This window comes from Acromyrmex echinatior, chromosome 5 (genome assembly GCF_024713525.1).
Source record: "Acromyrmex echinatior isolate Ae372 chromosome 5, ASM2471352v2, whole genome shotgun sequence".
Lineage (NCBI taxonomy): Eukaryota > Metazoa > Arthropoda > Insecta > Hymenoptera > Formicidae > Acromyrmex > Acromyrmex echinatior.
In genome coordinates, this window is record NC_141856.1 from 4,827,231 (window position 1) to 4,851,480 (window position 24,250).

General features: G+C 31.7%; 1 protein-coding gene and 1 long non-coding RNA gene across 2 annotated transcripts in view; one reads left to right on the forward strand and one right to left on the reverse strand.

Moving 5' to 3' along the window:
• The window catches only part of otp (orthopedia homeobox), a 47,448-nt gene that overhangs the window by 9,658 nt on the left and 13,540 nt on the right, over positions 1-24,250 (reverse strand). Inside the window, exons 4-5 of the mRNA XM_011068724.2 lie at positions 3,763-3,937; positions 2,081-2,245 (exon numbers count right to left, since the gene is read on the reverse strand). Of these exons, the coding sequence (XP_011067026.1) occupies positions 2,081-2,245; positions 3,763-3,937 (340 nt within the window). The remainder of the gene's footprint in view (positions 1-2,080; positions 2,246-3,762; positions 3,938-24,250) is intronic.
• Positions 10,511-13,049, forward strand: LOC147909733 (uncharacterized). The gene is made up of 2 exons (XR_015545126.1): positions 10,511-10,714; positions 12,854-13,049. It is a non-coding gene; the product is annotated as an uncharacterized LOC147909733 (long non-coding RNA).

Genomic DNA, 24,250 nt, shown 5'->3' on the forward strand with positions numbered 1-24,250 from the left:
TTCAACGAACATAGACTCATTCTGTGTTAGTTGTTAATAGTATTACATCGCAAAATGATAACAATAACTACTGTCTCGGAATCTTTGAATCTTAGAATCTTATTAAAATTCATTCCAGGGAGATTATTGAAGAGTACATCACGTTACTTCACAAAGGGCAGATGCGTTTTGAATAAAATCTTGTTTTCACACTACAAGTATAATATGAAATCTTGTGTGGAAGTCACAGTCAAGATGTGCTGAATAGCAATTTCCGTGAAAGAAGAAATTTCACACGCGATTTATCCCCTTGAGTATAATATCTTTGAGGATACAAGGTCCCCGGGTGAGGTGAAGCGTAACTCAACCAAGACAGGTTGCATCGAGATGTTATGGTAAATATACAGCGAAAGATCTCGCACCTAGGTGTGAGATCGGGCTTGAAGTTTGCCTGCGTAAACAGACGGGAGGACGGGGTTTATGTTTCTGTCTCAAATTCCTTACGTACAGGCGCATAACCCCTTCAAACCTTAATGCACCGTAACGTTTAACGACTTCGTCAAAGAGACTTCCATGACGCTGTTTGCACATCGTCTTTTAGAGGACCACGGTACCAAAAGTTTGGCAAGACGATTATCAGCACACGTATAAGCGGTCGGGTTGACGAGAACGTTAAGATTCTCCTGGGTGTGCCTATTCGCGTTCGCACATGTGTCGCCAACTCAGCACCGATCCACGCTACTTGAATAAGCAACGATGAAAAACGTCGGAACATGCAAAACGTTACGTTCGCTCTGTGATCGTAAAATGCTTTTCACGTCTAGACAATTTCTCTGTACACGTATTCTGAAATTTACTTTTGGAAGGATCGTAAACGGCGAAAGACACACTAGAGATACGATGATCAAATTGATATTATGAATGTCTCTTAAACAAGACATATTACACCTCCGCAAGAAAAGTGACACAAGTAAAAAAATACAAAATTGGTCTGAAAAGAGGAAAGAAAAAAATATTAAAATTAATTTTTATAATATTAGTAGTACTTATTAGTAGTACTTTAAAACTGATTATTTATGGCAGTTAAATTCATAATGTTAAGTTATACTCTGCAATTTAAATTATTTTTAATTAATATATTTTTATAGATCGTTACTATTTCTATTCAATATATCATTAATTTAATTAAAACATGATGTTTAATAATTTAACTCAAGAAAATATATTAATTTAACTCACTTTAGTTCATTATTTACTAAGCATATACATTTATATGGATGTTATTAATTATAAAACTGAGCAATTCAGTTATAGAAATAGATTGATTTACATTTTGACATACATGGAAATTAGAGAATGGAAATTAATGACAACAAAATGTTATTTAAGTTAAAGGTTATTATTGATTTTTTAATATTTAACACTGTATTAATATAATGGTTAATCATAAGTTTAGAGATAATCATAAATTTGTATTGTAAAAAGAATTGATACTGCAGTTTAGAATAGGAATCAATCGCATCTTTGCAAAAAAGTAACCACAAGTCAAAATTTTTCAGATTTTGTTTTATGTTTGGATTGTGTTCTAAATTCATCAATCTTTATTAGGAAAAATGATACACGTTGAATTCAAATAGATAAGAATTTAAAAAACTAAAAAAATAAATTAAAATAAAAATAGTTTTTAGAGGTATGTATAACATAACATTATAACAAAATTAATATTTCAAGTTTCAAAAGTAATATTAATTTTGTTATAATGTTATGTTATACATACCTCTAAAAACTATTTTTATTTTAATTTATATTATTTTGTTGGTTTTTTTCTTATCTATTTGAATTCAACGTGTATCATTTTTCCTAATAAAGATTGATGAATTTAGAACACAATCCAAACATAAAACAAAATCTGAAAAATTTCGACTTGTGGTCACTTTTTTGCAAAGATGCGATTGATTCCCATTCTAAACTGCAGAGTATCAATTCTTTTTACATAATAATTATAATAGATGAAAGTATATTTTGCCAAATTATGTTTTCGTCAGGTACCTTCTACGATAATAAACTCCTGTACTTCTCGCTAATGCTCGCAGTAACTTACTGATAGAATTGAGTCCGTAATTGGTGTGGTAGACGGATTGCGATGGGCTGTTGATCGGCAGTCCGGAGTTGCCGAGACTAAGGCTAGAACCTAAACTTCCCGTGCTTTGTTGACCGAGTTGCCCAAAGCCACTCATCGTCATGCCGCTTTGCAATTGTCCAAGACCTACGGAACAGATGAGCGCAATTAAATAATGAGCACAAGGGAAAATTAATGCAAGGTTACGTGATGCGAGGGATTCGCAAAGAAACGAAAAGAATCGGTTAGTTATCGGTGTCATTGTCAGTACAACCGTCGGTGAACAACCGTAGCACCGATAATACGCAGTAAGTAATTTCAGCTGTCTCAGCCAGTGGACGGGCAAAATTAAATTAGGAGGCAAGCATCGTCGAGACTTCGTCTATGAGAATTGGTGTTTCCTTCTCATGTTGCTTCTTCTCCCGTTAATGCGTGAACGAGATGCTAATCATATCGCGCTTTAACTGACATGACGAATCATGTGCAATTTGCATAGACGCGGATAATATGCTTCGATTAAATATCGTGAATGAAACGTGCTTACGTCTTTGAGCGTTTCTTTAGACTTGCGTTCTAATCTCGGAGTTATTTCATCTTTTAAAATAATATTAATTTTGTAACATATGTGCATATATGTATAGAAAATGAAAACGTATTTGTGAACCAAGTAGATTAAAAATCTAAAAGTTTAGATTAAATATTGTTAAAATATTATACATTAAATTACCAATAAAAAATAACTACGAATTTCGGATACGACATTAATATTTTGAGAAATGTTTAAAGTCGACGGTTTCATTGAATGTACATTAAATTATATAAAATAACTACGAAGTACGTCGATTAATATTTTGACAAATATTTCACTGGTTTCATTGATCACTAACATAAAAGAATAAAATTTCTTGACGCTTGAACATAATTATTCATTTATACAACATTTAAATATTCACACTCTTTCAAATCTATTTGATTTTGCAAAAATGAAAGAGATGATTGCAAAAGTGTAATATCGACTTTATTTAATTCTCTTTCTCTTCTCATTGTCAGTCTTCTATGTATTATCAAAATAGATTATGTAAGTATTTCATAAGACAGCGGATCAATTTAAGATGTCTAATTAGAACGTTAATGAAGAAATGAGAAAAATACGCAAGCAAACTAAAATATTATAACTAAACTAAAATATTTTTTTTCTCCATACATTTGGTATTAATTTAACGCATTATTTATAATTTCGAATTTATAAAATAAAGCAAATAAAATGAAAAAAGCATAATATTATAAAAAAATAAGTAGTTTGTGTAAATATAAAAAGTATTTAATTAACATAGTTAGCAATCTACTGACATTACAGTATATATTATATGCATTATGGAATATCATCGATACTTTATTAGTGAGGTGACATACGAAATTGATAGCTGCTACGGAAATAACTGTCGAAGAAGACAGTTTTTTAAAGCATTTCAGGAAATTCTGGTATAAATCCTCATTTTTAAACATACACAGTGATAAATATCGAGTCCTTGTGAGTAATAATGCAGGCGATCGAAAGAGCGTTTCCTGTCCTGGCCAACGTAAGCAGATAGATAATTTCTTTCTTTTTTTTTTATCTTGCGTTTCTTGGTTACGGTTAGTGATAAAAGCTATTGATATCTGACCTGTCCCCATTCCCCATCTGTCCGCAGGAGTATGAAACATTCCTGTGCACAAGTCGGAGGTCATCGGTCCGAAGGGAGGCAAGCCGTGCGACGGTAGCAGCGATCCCGAGGACCGGAACACGTTCGTTGTCTTCTTGCGCTTCTTCCACTTCGCTCGTCGGTTTTGAAACCATACCTGTAGACATACACAAGGAATTGTTATTAACAATTCGTTGAAAAAAGTACAACAATTCTTAAAACTCTAAAATAACTGGAAAACGTTTCAACCTTTTTTAATATGCGATATATTAAATAACGAGGCAAATTTCTCGAGATACACACAATTCCATTCATATAATTCCATTCATACAATTAAAATTATATCCAATTTAAGTTATTTTTAACCGTTCTATAAGTCGTTACTGCTCTTACTCAATATTAACTTAACTCAAAAATAATGGAGTATTAAACAACTTAATTTAAGATATGTGTTGAATTTGACTTACACACATACACAAATTTAGTTTATTATTTACTAAGTGCATACGTTAATATAGATGTTTTTTTTTTAATCAACTATAGAAACGGATTAATTTACTACTTGGAAATTAAAAATAAACAAAATGTACGTTATTTAACTCAAGGGATTAGGTTACCATTATATCCCTTGATATATAACAATGTACCTAACAGAACATCATTAGGTGTATAAGCTTCAGCGCTTAGCATAGATCTTTCATCAAATATTGCTAATGCATGCAGGAATAAAAAGTAAAGTTTTAAAATTTTCATCGTTTTATTTTATCGTTTTAAAAGTAATTTTGTTGCAATGATATCGTTTTGATTAAAACAATAGTAAATACAATATAATTTAGACAATTTTCACAATTTTTAAAACATTTATTATTTTAGTCTTACTTTTTTTATTCATTTCTAAATTTTTTACTTCTCTTTTTTTTTAATTTTTGCTGCAAACTTGAAGACTTTTTGTAATGTACCAATGTGCCATGGCACATTAGTTAAAAAATATCTTACTCTAAAAAAAAAATAATAAATCTTATTTTTTGTCACATTCATTCATATAACAATGTTTCTTACATTTTCACCAACGATATCTTTTATCTTTTTTTTTTTTAATTAGAAAAATTAAAAGTCTCATTCATCATTGAGTATATAAGAAAGTTGTTGAGTTAACTATTATTCTTTCTACACAATATTTTTGTTCCTGACGTGATCGAAAATCGCATATCCGACAATTTCTTTGCCCGCCCTCTCCCCCGCGATAAAATTTTTTTTTTCTCAACAGGACGCAACCAAATCCAACCATTGCGACGGTAAGATGTCCCTCGGTGTTACGACAATATCTTCGACCCCACCGCGGGTAGCTATTAGCCGACGTTATGAGCTGTTGATTCTGGCCACGTAGTGGCCCCCTAAGCTGCCGGGGTCCCGGGGACTTGATTTATTGATATCGCATGCAAAGCCCGCCTCTGTGTTCTCCGATATACCTACCCTCGCCCTATCTCGCCACCACCACCATTGCGTCAGTATCAACGTACCACGGTACTACCACCACCACTACTACTATTGCACCAATCTCTCTCTCACTCTCTCCCACTTCTATCCTTCTCCGCAGACTATAGTCCCTTTTCTGGCACGGTAGCTCGCACTATAGCCATCTCATATGTGCCTATAAATTAGTACTTTAGCATTAGAGCGCGAGATGCGCGCTTGCGCCACCATACGCACCCGTACATACCATACCACACACGCAGCGAGACACACACACACACACACACACACACACACGCACAGAGAGAAGAGTAGCACGGCAAAGACCGAGAGGGGTGGCGGTACGAAGGGTAGGTACACCCTACGCTAACATACGAGGATTATACGAATCTAATTGGATATATGGGATTTACACGCTCCAGTATATATATCTCAGGCATTGCAACGAAGCGATCGTTGCATTCTTATACTCAGGTTAATATCTAGCACAAGATTTCGGATCGATTCAACACAGGATGTTAGTATCTTTAATTTATCGTCTGCTGTCGCTTGAAGATTTATCAGTTTCAATTCATTAATTTTTTTGCATATATTATGTAGTTTCATAGCCGTTGATGTCTTCATCAGTGAAGCGATTACTATTATTTAAAAAATTTTTTTTGGATCATGATAATGCACATATAACAACTCAATTCTGTAGCTTTGTAACGACTACGTGAAATTTAGTAATTACTGGGGATCTTAAATAACTCGATGTAAAATCTGTTTATCTTTATTTCTAATCCTTTCTTATATACTGACTTATCTCTCTTAATTTTTAATTGAATACGAACAATGATGTCATTTTTGGTTAAATTAACGTTTATCGTTTCGTGATATTTGTCGAAGGCTCGTAACAGCTGGCGGGTCTCTTGACTCTCAAGGATGGACGCTCGTGACGAGAGAATGGCATTAGAGCTGGGTGGTGTTAAGTGCATTGGGACCGAATCAGCGTCTATATATCAGTCAATGGCGTAGAATCGAATGCTCTCCTCCATCTCCATAAAATTCACTACATCCTTATAAAGGCGGATATGTCTACGATTTCGTGTATGTGAATGCACGATTTCTCTCTACTGACATCACATTTGTAACTTCAAATGCAAATATACGATGATTTGATTGAAAAATTCGTAAAATTTTTAAACATTTAGATATTTGTGCATAATTGTAAAATTGTTTAATATAATTTAACGTATTTATCTAATATATTATTCAAATTATCATTTTATAAAATTTTACTGCCACAAATATTTAACAAATAGATATTAAGTTAATTCAAAGCTTAGTTAAAATTCAAAACTTACATTTACTAATTGTCATAGTATATTAGCAGTACAGTTTTCAATTCTTTATACATTTTAAAATATTTCTTCATTTTACAATAAAAAATATTTTAATATATTTTAATATTTTTTAAATTTATTTTCATTTATTTATTGTACTATTAAGTCTTTTTATTTATATATATAGAATGTGTATATATCTTTGTTCCTAAATAAATAGATCAAATAGAATAGATTAAATATATGAATAAATATAAACATCTTTGATTCAAATAAAGCATATTTATTAATTTATATTCAAAATGTCTAAGAGAATTAGAATTTTATTATAAGTGTTTTCATCCCCTGATTTTAGCTTTGTTTTTCATCCTTTAATAAACATTTTTCTTAGAATTCTTTATATAACTTTTTAGAATTTTTATGTGAATTCAGAATTTATACAATTTTATAATTTTTTAGCAAAATTCTCAGATTTTTATACAAATAGAAACATTTTTTTTTAAATTACTGAGAAAGTCTACATCTTTTCTAAAGTTTTTCATATACGAGAATTTTGAAATGTTGTAAAATTTTTAACATTAAGATTTCTTAAACATCACAATAGGCTCAACACTGTTAAATTTATAATGTCAAATCATGTATATTCATTAGAGTTATTTTTAATCATTTCTATAAGTCGCTGCTTCTATTCAATATGTCGTTAATTTTACTAGGACAATTTAATTCAAGAAATGTATTTTGATCAAATTTAGTTTATTATTTACTATACATATGTTAATATAGACATTGTTTACTTTGAAATTAATTACATAAATAAATTGATTTATATATGAAAGTTAAAAATAACAAAATGATATTTAACTTAAGAATATGAGTTACTGTTGCTTCTTTGATATCTAACAATGCAATGAATGAATACAGCATACTCAACCCAATGCAATTACTTATAACTTTCATAAAAATGAACATATTATAATCAATTTTTTTTTAAATCAAAGTACTAAACATTAAGGAGTATCAAGTAGATATATGTATATTTATTAATAAAGAAGTGGGAAAACATTAAAAAAAGAAAAAATCAGATATGTCACAACAAACAGGTGTTTAAGAATTAAGATTTCTCAATCTACAATTTTTTATAAAAACTTATAAAATCTTAAAAACTTAAGGTACTCTAGATTTCTTTCAGAAATCTTGATAAATTTAAAATAGAATTTAAAAAAACATCTAGAATTGATTCTTGAAAATATTATGAGATATTGTATTGTATTGTATTTTGTGTGTGTGTGTGTGTGTGTGTATGAGAGAGACTTTTTTTACTAAAATCAATGCATATTAGCAGAGCATCAAATAATATAAACATCAAATTAAATATATATAATATCTTCAATAAAGGTATCTTCAATTTTTCATGCTTTTAATACAACAAGTTTTTTATGCTTCAGAATGTTTAATTTTTACAAAATTCAGGTTTTCAATTTTTCTAATTTGTACAAAATATATAATTTTCATCTATCAATTATATACCTATATTACATTATTTTAAAGCAACTATAGCCAGCTTTTAGCCAGTCTTTTCCAGAACCACGTCGTCTTTGCGTCGATGAATCGTCTCCTGACGTGTCAATTTCACGGTAGAATTACGATGAAACCGCGACTAAAAGCCCGTGGATAATCCACCGTTGCACGCCGATATGGTCCATATAGAAGAGGGAAAAAGCAGAGAGACTGCCTACGCGCAAATCGCGCATTATCACGTACACCCTCTATCTCGCGCACAGGTGCATCGAGCCTACACACATATGGCAGAACTTCCGTTAATTAACACTGGCGGATGCTAATGACTTCTGTTACGAAATAACAACGCACGAACGAGTGCTTTCGATGAGCGTGTCCGATACCGAAAAGCCGTGCAACCGATGAGTTCTTTGTACATATATCTGAACCAAAGATTCACATTAGAGAACAAAAATTGAAAATATCACAGCATGCAAACAAGCATGCAAAATTTCGAATTTATATTTATAATAAATTTACATGTTTAATATCGTAGTAATATCGTGGATAAATTAAAGCAATTTCGAATGCATATATAGAAAATATAAAAAAAGATTTTGTCCTATAAAATTTCGAATAATAGAGTCAACAGAAATAATCGTTCTCAATGATGAAGAGTAATGACAGCTAAAAATACATCTGGAATCTTCATAATTGTAATCAATCTAATGTCCATGCTTTAAAATACGTGACAGTTCCTTTTGGAATCGAATGAAATTGACAGCTCCAGTGCTTTATATACTGAAACTCTTAATCAATGTGATTGAAACAGTATAAAGATATGTTGAATTCACTTCATAATGTCATTAATCAAGCTTAAAATTTAGTTCTATCAGAAATGCAATCGTTTCATTTTTAGTTTTTTAAATATTAATTATTTCATGACGCATTATGAAAGAATTTAATATTAACACACACACACACAAACACAAAATGTAATATCAATATCACAAATATAATTTCGTGTGTTTATTAAGGAATGATGAGTTATTAATTCTTCTAAAGTATTAAAATATCACGAAATAATAATTGCGCATAACAAATAATGAATCAATATAAAAAAATATTAGTTTTAAATATAGTATTTTTTTTTATTATATTTGACAACAAATATTATCATGAGTTTCATTAGTAGACTTTCATTTAACATGTAAGGTGTCTCCAAAAAAGGTCACAGATTTTAAGGACATGTAGAACAATAAAAGATATATCAAAAATCCTAATACACATAGGTCCGAAAACGAATGATTGCTAAGATATCTTTTAGTCTTTGTTTAAATAATCGGAAAAACATCGGAATTAGAATGAACAGACATAATTTCGATCAAATCTGACAAAGTCACTGTTTTGGACGGAGCGTAACCTCATACTAAGTTACTCTTCAGAAATTTACTCAGAAATCGGCTCGAAATTTGTAACAAAGATCAAAAGATCTTTGCAACCGTTTTTGGACCTTATTAGGATTTTTTGATTTATTTTTTGTCGTTCTATATGTTGTTAAAGTCTGTCATCTTCAATAATTAAAAGAACCTGATAGATTTAATAATTGGAACCAAATTTATTTCAGCATAAAATAGTTTGTTCTTTATGTATAAATTGTATTTTAATAAAAAAAGATAAACATTGATTTTTAATCAAGAAATTTGTCTTGCAGTTTTTATCTATAACATTAAATATTTAAAGAGAGAAGGAGACAAAATATTTAGCTATTGCATATGACCCATTTTTATTGCACTGTTAAATACATACTGAACGATTTCACAAAAGAATTTATCAAAGTTTCGATCTCGACAATATTTTACAAACATGTCAATATATTAAAACATTTTATTTCTAAGGAATATATTTATTTGTTACAATAATGACATCTTAAAAATTGCGATTCTTTTAGTTACTTGCAGAAAAGAATGGTAGCATAAAAAGAAAAAGAAAAAACATACTTAAAAATACTTAAAAATTACATTCTTTTATTCTTCTACATTCAAGTTAATACATCAAAATTGTATTTCAAAATTGAAGTTAATTTAGTGCAACATAATAACATTTTAATGAATAAAAACATTCATTTTCTAGAAAACTTAATTTTTTTATTTGCATTGTTGTAGCAAATGAGCGATATATATTATTATGTATTTAAATGTCTTATCAAACACGTATTAATAAACGATATTCGGCTGATGAACGATAACCAATAGGTGCTTCATTGTGAGCGAGTAAATCAGAGAAGGGTATTCGAAAAGGAACAACTGGCATGAATTGTAGTTGAACACACCTTTCGATGACTAAGATGCTCTGACTGATGCCTTTTCATAAGATATAAGCGCTCTGGCGAAGAGCGAACCGGCGCGGCGGGTCAATTAGGAACATTGCTTTTTAAAAATTGATCAATCACTGCTTCGTCGGCGCGGGGGCGCGTGCGCCATGGCAGCTGTTCCCAGGAAGCACCTGGGATCAGGATGAGGGTGGATACGGACGTTGCTAGTTTCATAAAATCGACATCGACTCTTCTAGTAATCCGGCTGTTCGAGATCGCGGGCGGATTTCGAGTTGTACGAGTTGTATTGCAAAATACGGTTTTGGTAAAAATTCAAACATACATATATTTCAGTGGTGCCACAAAAACATATGACAGCTAAGCATTTTTCTTCATAAAACCTGCATTCTCTTCATAAATTTTTAATGTTTAAAATAATAAACTAAAAACAGTTTCTTAGTGATTGAAAATAAATTAAAAGTAAAATAAATCAAATAAATTAATAGTAAAAATTTAAAAAAAAAAAGTAAATCATTTACCTTTCTATTAAAGAAAGATTTTTCTCTTATTAAGTTACAACTTTTATTTATTTGTGTTATTTATGTTAATTTATCAATACAAATTTTATATAAAATACATTCTATATATACTTATTATTATAAATTCTATTTAATGAAAATATCTTAATATCTTAAAACCTGTATTTAGAGAGAATGTAATACGCTTATTTATATTTAGTGCACATTTTCTCTTCCTGCATGATAAAAATCGCCATAAATTTATCCGCCGACATTTTTACACGAGAGGCTTATGCAAAATTTACATGACAGACTATTTACATTTATAATTTGCTGTTCATTAATTTCAGAATCAAGTAATTCCGTTCGTTAAATGATTTATTTTCCATCGTTGAACGCGTATTTGTGATGTAATGGTAGTACTCACAATCGATATTTCAATAACGATAATGCATTATCAAATCGTATAGATTTCCAATAGAGTTACAAAATTTTACAGAAACAAGATACAAATTTTTGTCAATAATATAAACAAATTTTTATCACCATCCTGTTAATGATGTGTTTAATTTTACTCATAAGAGATTGTAATTATATTTTTATTTAATATCTTTAAAATAATAATTAATTCACAACTATCAATCTATATATATATATATATAGGCAGTTGTGAATTAATTATTATTTTATATATATATATATATATATATATATATATATATGTAGTATATTTCATTAAAAACAGGATCTAAAAATGTTTCATTCATATCTGGGAAATTATAGTATTTATCAAATCAAAGTATAATGCCAGAAATTTCCCAGAGATTTCTACAACGACAAAAGATCATAGCAGACGGTGAAGATCGCGATTTTCAAGAAGCGACCTTTTCTATTTCTTTTCGTCGATCGCGAATGGCTTAGTTTAACTCTGGAGAAACCCTCGAAGTCTTCAAGGGGAGGCAAGAAAGGTGGCAAGAAGCGAGCATTGGCCAGGCAAGGGTGGTTTGAGGTTAGGGTGAGGTTTAGGGGGTGGGGAAGAGGTGGCGAGACCTCGTAAAGGGGGTTTCAGCAGGCGCTGATATAAATTGAGCTTGCCATCAAGGCAAGCGGCGGGATCTGCCCGAGGCCACAAGATATATAGAAGTAGCTTTCAGCACGCCATTGAAGAATAGTCCGACTCACTTCGCGGAAAAACGCCTCGAATCGCCACGAAACGAGATAACGTTTCTCTTTCGTGATTCCGCTCGGGATGGGAGAAGCTTTTCGCGATGAAATCTTGATTCACTGTCTCAAATAGTCGATTTACAGGATTAATATTTTGTAACGGTACAATAAGGTAATAGCCCTTAATTCGATGAATCTACATTATCGCATATTAAATATTTAATTAACTAAATATCAAATTTAAACGAAGAATATTATTCAATACAAATTTTGATACCTAATATATTGCGTGAATTTTATAATTAAATTATCATTGGTATCAATTTTTTCAATAAGCACGATCGATTGCAATCATTATTACTTTTGCATAGATCCAAAAGAAGAAAAAAAGAATTTGATAGAAAAATGTTTAAATAAAAGATCGATAAAAGATAAATAAAAAAACATTAAGGTCTTTTAATAAGAGAAAAAATATTAGGACCTTTTATAAGCGCTTTTATAAATTAAAATTATTATAAATTCGTGACTTGTTTCCGATCGCTAATAAAAAATTTTTATTTTCCACACACTTAAATATTTCATCTCCACAATATTATTGATGAAAGCATCAATACACTTTATCGAAACTACTCTATTTTATATTCCTTAGCATTATTTATAGTTCAAGAGAAATCTTTTTATAATTAACATGTTTTCATGAGTCAAAAGAAAGAACGTGCGCTGGATGGACCAGGTGGTGATAAATTTAATGAAAATAAATACTACATAAGTTGTGTTTGCAGGATGTGACCCTGATTGATGACGGTGGTCGGGAGACGGAGTCTGAGGGTAGCAAGACGCATTACCCGGACCGCCCACTGTTTCATGTTGCATTGCGCCATCAGAAGAGATTTTCGCTATGCCATTAGTGAATCACCTGACTTTTAACGCGGAATTAAAAATCGATCACTTTGATATATTATTACGACATATCTGTATTATGAATATTGCACATGAATATATTACATATTTCGAATAACACGAACACATTAATGACATTGATTTAGTGATAAGATTTCTGTTTCTTAATGATGATTTTTATGTATTTTTAATCGTTTAAAAAGGTTCTACAAATTTTAAGAAATCGACTTTCTAAAACTTTTAGAGTAAATCTCACTCTAAAGAGTAAAATGTGTCACTCTTAAAGATTGAAAATTGAATCGCTCTTTTCCAAGATTGACTCGATTTTCACTCTTTGTAGAGTGAGATTCCATTAATGAATTTAGAGAGAAGGACTTTACACTTGACAATCTCTTCAAATTTAAACAATTTATTTTTTTTTTTACTTGACAAAGTAAAATGCATAAGAATTATTATATTCAGATACAAAAAACTTTATATAAATCAGTCAGTTTTTTATTTTAAACGTTGCTAATAAACTTTATTATCTTAAATCACTTAAAATTGAACGTAAACATGGCTTTATATCATTACATTTCACATATTGTAAGAGATATTTGAATTCTTGTTTCACACATATATTATAAATATATGCTATAAGAAATAAATATATGTATGAAATATATACATATATTACAAATTTGCATTTATTATATAAGAAATTCAAAATGGAATTTCTAAAAATTAAAGGGTGATGGAAATTTTGGAAAATTATATCCTTCTTTTCCAGTATAAAAATCTTATAAACATCCATTACTTGTTAAAAAACAAAAATTAATTAAAATTTGTTTCTCTCCATGTTATCTTTATACAAAATTTTCTAAATATGCAAAATTTATAGAAACAACTATTTTACATTTCGAATGTTATTACTGAGAAAATAACTATCTCATTAGCACAAATATGAGAAATAAATGATGCAAGTTTAATGGAAGATTCCAAAAATTTATCATGGCAAGAAGAGAAACGCAAGCAGTTTTCTCTAGAGCACATAATCTCATAAAGGGTTTGACGCGAAACACGACGATAAAATGCATACTCGGTGCTCTCACATGCACCTCGGCCATAAACTTGATCCATTTATACTTTATTATTATTTCACGGGTGCAATATCGTCGGCTTACGATACATGTCGTCAAATTAGCTCGAATTGCTCGTGGAACTGGATTTACTCGTTGGGATAAACTTGCTCGCAAAAGTCTATATGGTACCATACATTTACGAACAAATATACGTATAATATCACAAATGATATTATTATTATTAATATATTTTTTATTGTTGTATATTACACTCTCAATAGTGTGAATTCTTCTATATTAAACTATACGATTATTTAACATTTTTTTAATTCTCACAAAATTAATTTCTTACAATTCAAGTATATATGCACATTAAAAATCCTCACAATCAATTCTTTCATTAATCGGGTGAACCTATGGATTTTCGCTGCTTCGAAATTATTCAGTATTGCAGACGTCATAACAAAATGGGCGTTAGATGATGCTCCCTTGGGTCATCGCGGCGACACAATTTATCCATCGAGAACCCTAATGCCCTTCCGCGGACCTGTTACCTCGCACGTCTACACGGGGATGCTTTTCTCCCCGACCTTGTTACATACGCGCGCATCCGTATGCGTGTAACGCGTTTCGTGCCGTACCCTACACGCGATATTTTTCGGGCGGCGACACGTAAGAGCTAATATCGCGGCCTATGCATATTTATACGGCATTAAAAATCACCCCTCCCTTAAAATGCATAGACCACTGCATAGCAGAGGCGCTGGATCTTCGCAGCGCGACGCAGAAGCGGGCCGAAGCGGCGGTGGCGAAGCGAGATTCGCGCACGCGTTTTACGCTTTTTCATCGCTTTCCGAAGTTCCATTTCATACAAGGAAAAGCGAATCGATTTATCATCGCGAATTTTACAAACACCATCATAAATTGTTTCAAAATTTCAAAATGCTAATAATGAGCAAGAAAAAAACAAATTTTTTACATTTCATTTCGAAAACTTTGCTTGAGATACTTTGAAGAGCACAGAGCTATCGTGAAATAAGATCATGTAATACAAATAAGGAAAAGAGCTCTATTAAAATTACTTTATTAAATTTGTCTTGTTTAAAATAGGTCTTTTGTATTTAAAATTTACATAGAAATATTATTAACCCTTCGATGCCACTTCTAGGCTGCAATCCAATTCACGCTCATAACACTCATGAGCATCATTTGTTCTTGTTTAACATTTGATAAACAACAAGAACGAAATGATTCAAAGAGCATTGTGAGCGTGAATCACAGCCTTAATATGACATACCTAAGGTTTCTTTTATTTTACTATAACGCTATAACTTTTTATAATAAATATATGTACCTTTGCTTGTTAGATGTTATCATTACATCCTTTAATATGTGATGTTTCAATTGAAAAAAAAAACAAAAAATTGTTACAATATGTTTATTTTTATGCAATATTTTTATGCAGATGTCCATGATATGTGACAAACCGCGTAGACTGGCAGGGTTAAGTATCTACAATATATACTAATTGCAAGATTCGCTTCGACGGAATAAAACTCTCTTCCCTTACTCGTCATATATATTGATCCATTTCTATTTCTTATTGTTTAGATTTATTTTATATCATGTACATAAAATATGATCTATTTAATCTGTTGCGAGGATTTTCGACGCGATGTGCAATCTACTGCAATCCCTATGGAAGCAAGGAAGAAAGATCGAAGACTATTTGAAAGATGTTAGAAGAAGATGCCCAACTCTGTGCATGCGACTCGTCACAACGTGACGATGATTTAAGCGACGAGCGACGCTCATTCATGCTCGAGAGTGATTCGCAGTATAGTAACTTGATGCATCGTCGTAAAACACTCGATTGCCGCGTACACATGTCCGGCCGTACGCCAAATGTGTATCCGTCCGCAATGTGAACCGGCGATAATTTATCGCTCGGAAATTTTACAGCTCAATATCGCATCTCGATCATATTCGACTTTCGATACCGCACGCGCGATACCGTAACTCCGCGTTAAAGGTATTGATTTTGCAATAAACGTCCTCGGACTCGCGTTTCCTTTGCGCACAGTCGAACCGGCGGAATTATTGACTCCTTGCGGGACGATATCGCTCGAATCGGATATATTCCCCGGCGCGTAATTTCTCGTTCATAAAAGCTTATCGATAATGACAAGCGCGATGTGACAAGGACGGTCCATCCTAATAAATAATTAACATTTTCAAAGGAACACTTTTCCAGTCGCGAGCTGTCGACTCCGGGGATATTCAGCTCATTGAAACTTCTCCCTTTGAATCGTAACGTTTAAATGCGGTTAAATAAATAGACGAAGACTTCGCGTTGACTTGTATATAATCATAAATTCATCGTCATTCAGCACAATTGTATAATAATAAAAATTTGATTGAAAAATTAATATCTGTCGTAATTATAAAACTCACGAATATGGAAGCGTCACTTTTAAGTTGGAAAAAGCCGCGGTAAGTTCTCCGACACGAAGCGACGCGAAACCATTTCCCATTTCTCGGGGCAAGACAATAACGAACTACATTTATCCTCGCTGCAGTCACTTGCTTATCCCAAAGGACGGCCGAATGACATCGCCATTCATCCGGTTCCCGGGGGATACTTTGAAAGCAATACTCTGGCACCCGCTACCGTGGACGAGCTACCATCTCTCTCGTGGCATATGTGACTTCTGGAACTCGCGATATATCGAGGCGAGAAAAGTCACGCGCTTAGCCATTGACTCCTCCAAGAGACTATGTCTCTCGTACAGTTACCGTGATTTATCATATCCCCCCTGATTTGTTCCTTAATTATAATCTAATCTCATTCGTACAAAATTAAATACAATCTCATATGTGCGTGCATTGCATTGAGAAAAATATTTTTGGTACTTGTAATTGTAATTACATATCGTGATGATAAGTAATTATGATTATTACTACAATAATATTAGTAATAATAACCGTATGTATAGTTCTATTAACAAATATATATAGTTTGCAACCAAAAGTGACTATAATTACAGTTATTCTTACCATAAAAATGGTTTTAATTATTATATTTTATAATCATTTTTGAGACAATCGTATAAAATAATAATCAATAGCTATAATTATAGTTATATATTTTCAATCGCTAATGTATATTTATTGAAAATTATACATACAATTATCATTAATATTATTAATATTATTATTAATATTATAGCAGCAGTAAAACCACAATTACAATAATATATAATTGCAATCACAAACATAGAAATTTTTTCTCACAGTGTCTACGTGTGCGGATGTATTTATTGTTTTCTTGTGTTCACTTAAATCTTGTAAAAATTTCCTAAAAATTCCCAGATTTTCAAAGTATTTTTATTCAAGATTCTAGATAAGATTAACAAATTTCTTAATACCACTTTGAGATAAATTGGAATAGAAATAAAACAAATAAACAAACTATTGAAAATTAATAGAAAACAGGGATTCCATTAAACTATATCTATCATTTTTTATAATCTATAACTGGAACCGTGAAATTTATGGAATAGTGTAGAGGAGACTCACTAAAATGTAATATCAGTGAGTTACTCTATTTTACTAACTATTGTCTTCCATATACTGTCACCTTGATTAATTTATGAAAACTTGCAAGACATACAAGAATAAATGTGCTATATTTATTACTAATTTATTATCAACATTTTGCATTACCAATAAAAAATGATTAAAGAAAAAGTACTTTTTAAAAGAGACAGAATTTAAATCTAAAATTCCAAAAATTTTCCGAAATAGCAGTAAAATTTCATAAAAATCTTTGATTTTTAAGAGCGAAATGGAATTTTCCTAATAAGTTTTTTAATAAATACGCTAATTGTAATTGCAGATTATTGCAGAGGCCTCAAAGCAGTAGTTTTGTTGATGTCTTATCTTTTGTGTGTGTGTGTGTGTGTGATTGTACTACTCTATTCTCTAACACTTAATTTGCCTTCATTTAATGCTGTATACCTTATCAGTGTTGTACAATAGCAATAAAGGTTATTTGTCTCTTAACTATAATCTAATATAAGCAAGTGCAAAATTCATATTGCTCTTATATGATCACGTTTTCATTACGCTAATAATTCAACAAATATCATGTAATAAATATGTGTTTAATAAATATCCAATGCACCCGAGATAGATGAAGTTTTGCTACAGTATTCTCATGGCATATAGGAGAATCGCGAAAATATTTTCATTCCACCTAATTTTGATTTTTATAAATAAAACGGCATTATCGAAAAAATGTTTCGAGAGATACTAGCCATTTTCACATTAATGATTTTACATCGCGATTCCGGAACTCAAACAATCGAAAGAAGTTCGTCCGATCAGCGGTAACGCGACTACGATAATCCATGAAACGATCGCGCGCGAGACTAGGTAGTTGTTCTTTTTTGCTGGCCCGAAAGTTCGCGCTCATCGACGAAAGGTCGTGTCCCATAAAATTTCCGGCAGTGGCAATCGAAAGGACCCTTCAGCCTAGAAACGAGCAGTTACCTGAGGCAGTTAAGTTAAATGCCTGTTAGCAGACGTTAACTGCCCGGCGCTATGGGTTCTATTCCGTGGACGATTGCAATTTTAATCGCCTCTTCATTATGATTAAATTTAAATCGACCGTGTGCAGTCTAATAAAGCTCGTTCTATTCAGCACCGCTCTCTCGAAACAGAAAATGTCTCCTGGGCGGATTAAAATACGCGTAATTAAAACCGTAAAGTGCCGATACGCCGCCCGAAATAAACTGTCGGCTTAGTAATAAATGTCCGGTTGAAAAAAGCTTTTCGTCTCAAACTCTCTTTTCTTCTCTCTCTCTCTCTCTCTCTCTCGCTCTTCCTCTCATTGCGGTCTCTCAAATGATTGGACTTTATTTGAAGCATCGAGCACAGCGAATTAATATTCGGGATATGATTGACGGTAAGGAATAATGCCGCTCGCGCGTTCTAAAATCGTGCACATCGCATGAAAAAAAGCCGTTGACCCCGTGCGTCAATCGTGAATTCCCACTGCGAGAGCAACGCATTCCCGCATTATTTCGCGTTTTAACACCGCGCGAAATAATGCATAATCATTAAACGACGCTTCGACATTGAGAAATAATGTTCTCGCGCGAGAGGGTGAGAAGAGAGATCCGTAAAGCAAACGCTTCTCGTTGATTTCCATCAACGTCTTATACTTTTTTTCTTGCTTCGATTACGGTAAAGCTCCATCATGGGAAACCGATAGCTTAAAACCGCGAGCTTATAAGTTCTCAATCGGTGCAAATTTTCGCGAATAATTTTATTAAAAGATATTAGAAGAACGTAGTCATAAAAAGAAACTTCTAAATCCGATAATATCTTAATATATTCAGAATTTTCTATGAATTCAAACCTGGAAAGCTTGAAGAATGCAGATTTTGTGAGAATTTGGATGGAAAAAGCTACATTACATTTAGATTACATTGATGAGTCTCATCATAGTGTCTGTTTTTATTTAAACAATTTTTCGCACTTTGCAAACTGTTTCCAATGTAGATTAATTTTAATCTCTGTTCACCTTACTCTTCACCCTTTTTTAAATCTTATATCGAAAAAAATGTGAAGAATAAGTTGAATTGAGATTAAAGTTAATCTACATTAGTAGAAACAGGCATTAATCATTTCAAGTGTATTTTACATTGAACTTGCACTGATAAATAAATTTATATAATGTCAAATTGCGTCAAATTATATCCAATAAGTTATTTTTATCTCTATAGATCGCCGCTGTTCCTACTCAATATATCATTATTTTAACTAAAACAGTAGAGTTAAACAATTTAATTTAAGAAAATGTATCAAATTTGATTCAAATTTAGTTTATTATTTACTAAGTGTATAAGTTAACATGAACGTTGTTTATTTTGGAACTAACTATAGAAATAGATTGACATATATGGAAGTTAAAAATAACAAAATGTTATTTAACTCGAGGGATTGGATTACCATTGCTCTTTTGATATCTAACAGTGTAGATTAACCATTCATTGTCACTACGGGTTAAAATGACCCGTAATCCGAATTTCGGACCGTAACATTACGCCGTAATCGAATTTTATGCGATATCAATCAGAAGTTTGAAGTCTCCTCTGTTGATTGAGACAAAAACGCACCAATACATGTGTGGCGGCTATTTGAAGAGAAAATAATATTTCTTCACATGTCGAAAAAAAAAAATTTTTTTTAAACGCGCACTAGTACATATTTTTATCCGAAAGTACTACGTACATTTTAAAAGTATCACCCTAAAATTTAAACTAAAAAAGTTACAAAATGAACAAGTTACGATTTTTTATCTCATAGTTCACTTTTCTTATGTGTATTTGTACGTTTTAAGAATTTTTTCAACATATTGTTATTTAATTCGTAATATTGTCATTAATAAAAGACATTCTACAAGTATATATTATAGTTCAAAGTATATATTTTTGTTATTCGTATCGATCGATAGTTTTAAAATGGCAGCATTAATCGGCAAATTTGATCTAATGTGATAATTATGAAACTCTATAAAAGTGTAACAACGAAGGATTCATAAATGATCGTTTGCGATATTGAATTGAGGATAACTAAAAATATAAAAAATTACATAACAAAAAAAAACAGAATAGATCCACATTATTATTCTTTTTCTTTACACATTGCGAGAATATCGTATTGCCTGTATTCTTGCCCAACAAAAATTATTAATCGCAAGGAACTTTAATAAGTTATTTTTCGCATATATAAAAACCAGTCGTCGCACATCAAATGCAAGAGCCACACGACTACTTTCGATGCAGCCGGAGAAGGAAGTTGGTTGCGCTTAGCGATATCGCTCCACAAATCGGATAACGCGCGGGGAGGATATGAGAGTACGTGAATTACCCTTTTTTATTCGAAAATGATAAAACTCGGTCTAATGTAAAATTCATTATGTCCATTACGACTAATTAAGCGGAGCGAACACTCACCAAAAATCCGTGCATTTTTCAGCGCTAAAGTCGGCGGCTCTTAATTATTTTATTTCGGACAAACGCGCAAATCCCTGGTAATTCGCTATATTCTATATTCTATACACATAGGTCAAATCTCGCGGTGCTATCGCGGGAATGTGCGTATCGCCGATACGCGTCTTAGGACAATACATATCGTCGCGCTAACGAGTTCGCAACGCAACAATAATTGCATTAAGACGTTAATTAAATGTTACACATAATTTCGAATAGCTGCATAATGCCACTTCGAAGTAATTGTTGTTTGTACAGCAGTTCTCACGATGCGTTACCCATGCAATTTAATAGTTGTTCATTAACGGGAATTAGAGATGGAGCAGCAATTACGCCTCTCTTCGTGCGATAATAAATTACAAATCGATGAACCGTAATATTTCATTACGCCAGCCCAAGTATTTTGTTGCTAATCAGAGATGCTTCCCATTGTTCCGCCGCATTGTGCTCGATCGGAAAAATGGTGACTGATTAATCTCTCCGTGCGACCGTTCGCTCTAGCAGTATGTGTGTGTGTGTGTGTGTACGTGTGTGTGTGTATATATATATATGTGCGTGTGTGCGTGTGCGTGTGCGTGTGTGTGTGTGTGTGTGTATGTGCGTGTGTGCGTGTGCGTGGGTGTGTGTGTGTGTGTGTGTGCCGTTTGCATTCGAAATATCTCTATCGCATGCGGTATCGATCGAATTTTGAGTGCAACGAGTTATAACGACAAATAGTTTTCTTTTCGTTTGGAAATTAATATAAACGCATATTCTGTGTAATAACATTGCGAAATATGCTTCAATTTTTCTTAATAATAAAGCAAACGTCATCTAACATTTGAATGTTTTAAAACGCAAAAATGTATAAATTATATATCTTTGTTTTTGTTTATATAACACACTATAAACAAATGAAACTTAGACCAATAAGAATAAATTAAATTAAAAAAATTCAATATCAAAAATATACGCAGGTTCGAAAGATTATTTAACAAAATTATTATAATAAAATTTACAAAAGCAAATGTGTAAAGAATGATTGGATAAGCAGTATCAATGAAAGAGCGAAGCAATTCTTGTGTAACTAGCGCAGTTATTAGAGGGACAGGGAGGGGAGAACTACCACGTTATTATGTACAACGCATTCGTAGCGAGCAATTTTCTACCCATTAATGCAACGATTATACAACAGAGCTGTTTACGCTTGCTATATCGATGAGTAAGATGTAGAGTGTCATAATTTATGTTGCGTACAATGTAGGATTGTAAAAACGGACGGAATCCGTTCGTGGACGAGAATTTTTTCCGATTTGGATCACTCGATATTTAATTTCTCGCCAATCATATTTATTACAAAATCTCTCATAGAAGTCAGTATTAGTAGACTTACTAAAAAACAGTTCATGATGTTTTAATCCCTAAACAATTTGTAATTTGACATACGTGTGCATACATGAAAAAAAGTTGCTATTACCATATTTAATCATAGTTGCAATTACTGTAATTTATAGTCATTTTCGGTGTCAATTCTATATTTTTGGTAAAACTATAAATATAATTATTATAGTAGTAGAGGTAAGGTTCCTATTATGAGCTACTGAAGTCATTTTGGGTAATGCTAGAAGTTCATAGGCAGAATTTAAAAAAATAATAGGTCATTTTTGAAGGGAACTTAATAAGTTTTAAAATAATGTTATATAAAATTTTAATTCAAATTCCATTTTTTTTTTAAATTAAAGAAGTATAAAAAGTGAGCAAATCGCAAAGTCAAAAATTTGTGCTTCTAATACAAGTTGTCCCGAGAAATCGATAGTAAAATGCAAAGTATATCAGTATTGCAATTAAAAAAAACTTTATTTAATGTTTCTAAAATACAAACAAACACAGCCAGCGTACGCGAAAAATAAGCATGCGATAGATTATACCCAGAACTCGTCTTCAGGTAGAGTTGGAATCAAATATCGCAGAAATAGGCATTCGACGTTCATTCCGATTGTCTTTTTTTATTATTATACAATAACATTTATATATTTTAACAACGATTTTCACTATAACATAGGAGCATGGGTTATTTCATATTACAAATACCCTGAGTATTTCATATTACAATTTCCACTTTTTATGGTTTTACGATCACCAAATCTATGTTCTGTAATTAAACAATTCAACATATTCCATATTTTTCTATTACAACCTTACTCTATCACCATATGAAGAATTTATTTATTATTATAAATATTTATTTATTAAATAATAAAGGTTTTATTAAAAACAAGGTTTAAAGGCTCATCTTAATAAAGAAGACATCCAAATTCTAAAATCTTGTTTTACAATAACTACATGATCTAATAATGAATTTTCTACTAAAGTTTTCAATCCAAGAGCATTAAATTCATGATGAAACCAATAGATAGCGTTTATTAGTTTAACAGAAATGCCGCTATCTCATATTAGACGCCTATCTTATAATAGGGGACTTTCCTCTAATAATTATAAAACATGTTTATAATATAAACAAGTGAAATGTAACGAATGGAATGCTCATAGTATTATATAAACAAGCAAAAATGTATAAACTTTATACATTTTTGCGTTTTAAAATACTCAACTATTAGATGACGTTTGCTTTATTATTAAGAAAAATTAAAGCATATTTCGCAATGTTATTACGCAAAATATGCATTTATATTAATTTCCAAAACGAAAAGAAAACTATTTGTCGTTATAACTCGTTCAGCACTCAAAAATAATTATAAATTGTAGTAGTAATAATTATAAAAATGGAGCTATCAATCATATTTTAGTGCATTATAGTCACAATACCGAATATTTTTCTCTCAAAATACTTTTGGAATTTTTAAACATACTCATTACGTATAATAATTAAAGGGGAAACGCACAGTTACTTAGATATCCCAGAACGTGAGATGAGGTAGCCGCAAAGGGATGATCATGCTGCGCTGATCATCAAGATCTTTTCTATTCAAGTTCATTACTGCGGAATAATCGGCACGGTATATAATCGGCGGGCAGAGCGGAAGTAATAAAAGAAAAGGGAAATAAAAAGAAAAAAGGAATAACTCGGCCGTCCTTAAAACACGCGTTGGATCCGCCATGGCAAGTCAAGAAACCTTTGATAGCAACGCTCGATAGTATAGCGATGCTGAGCGCCGGC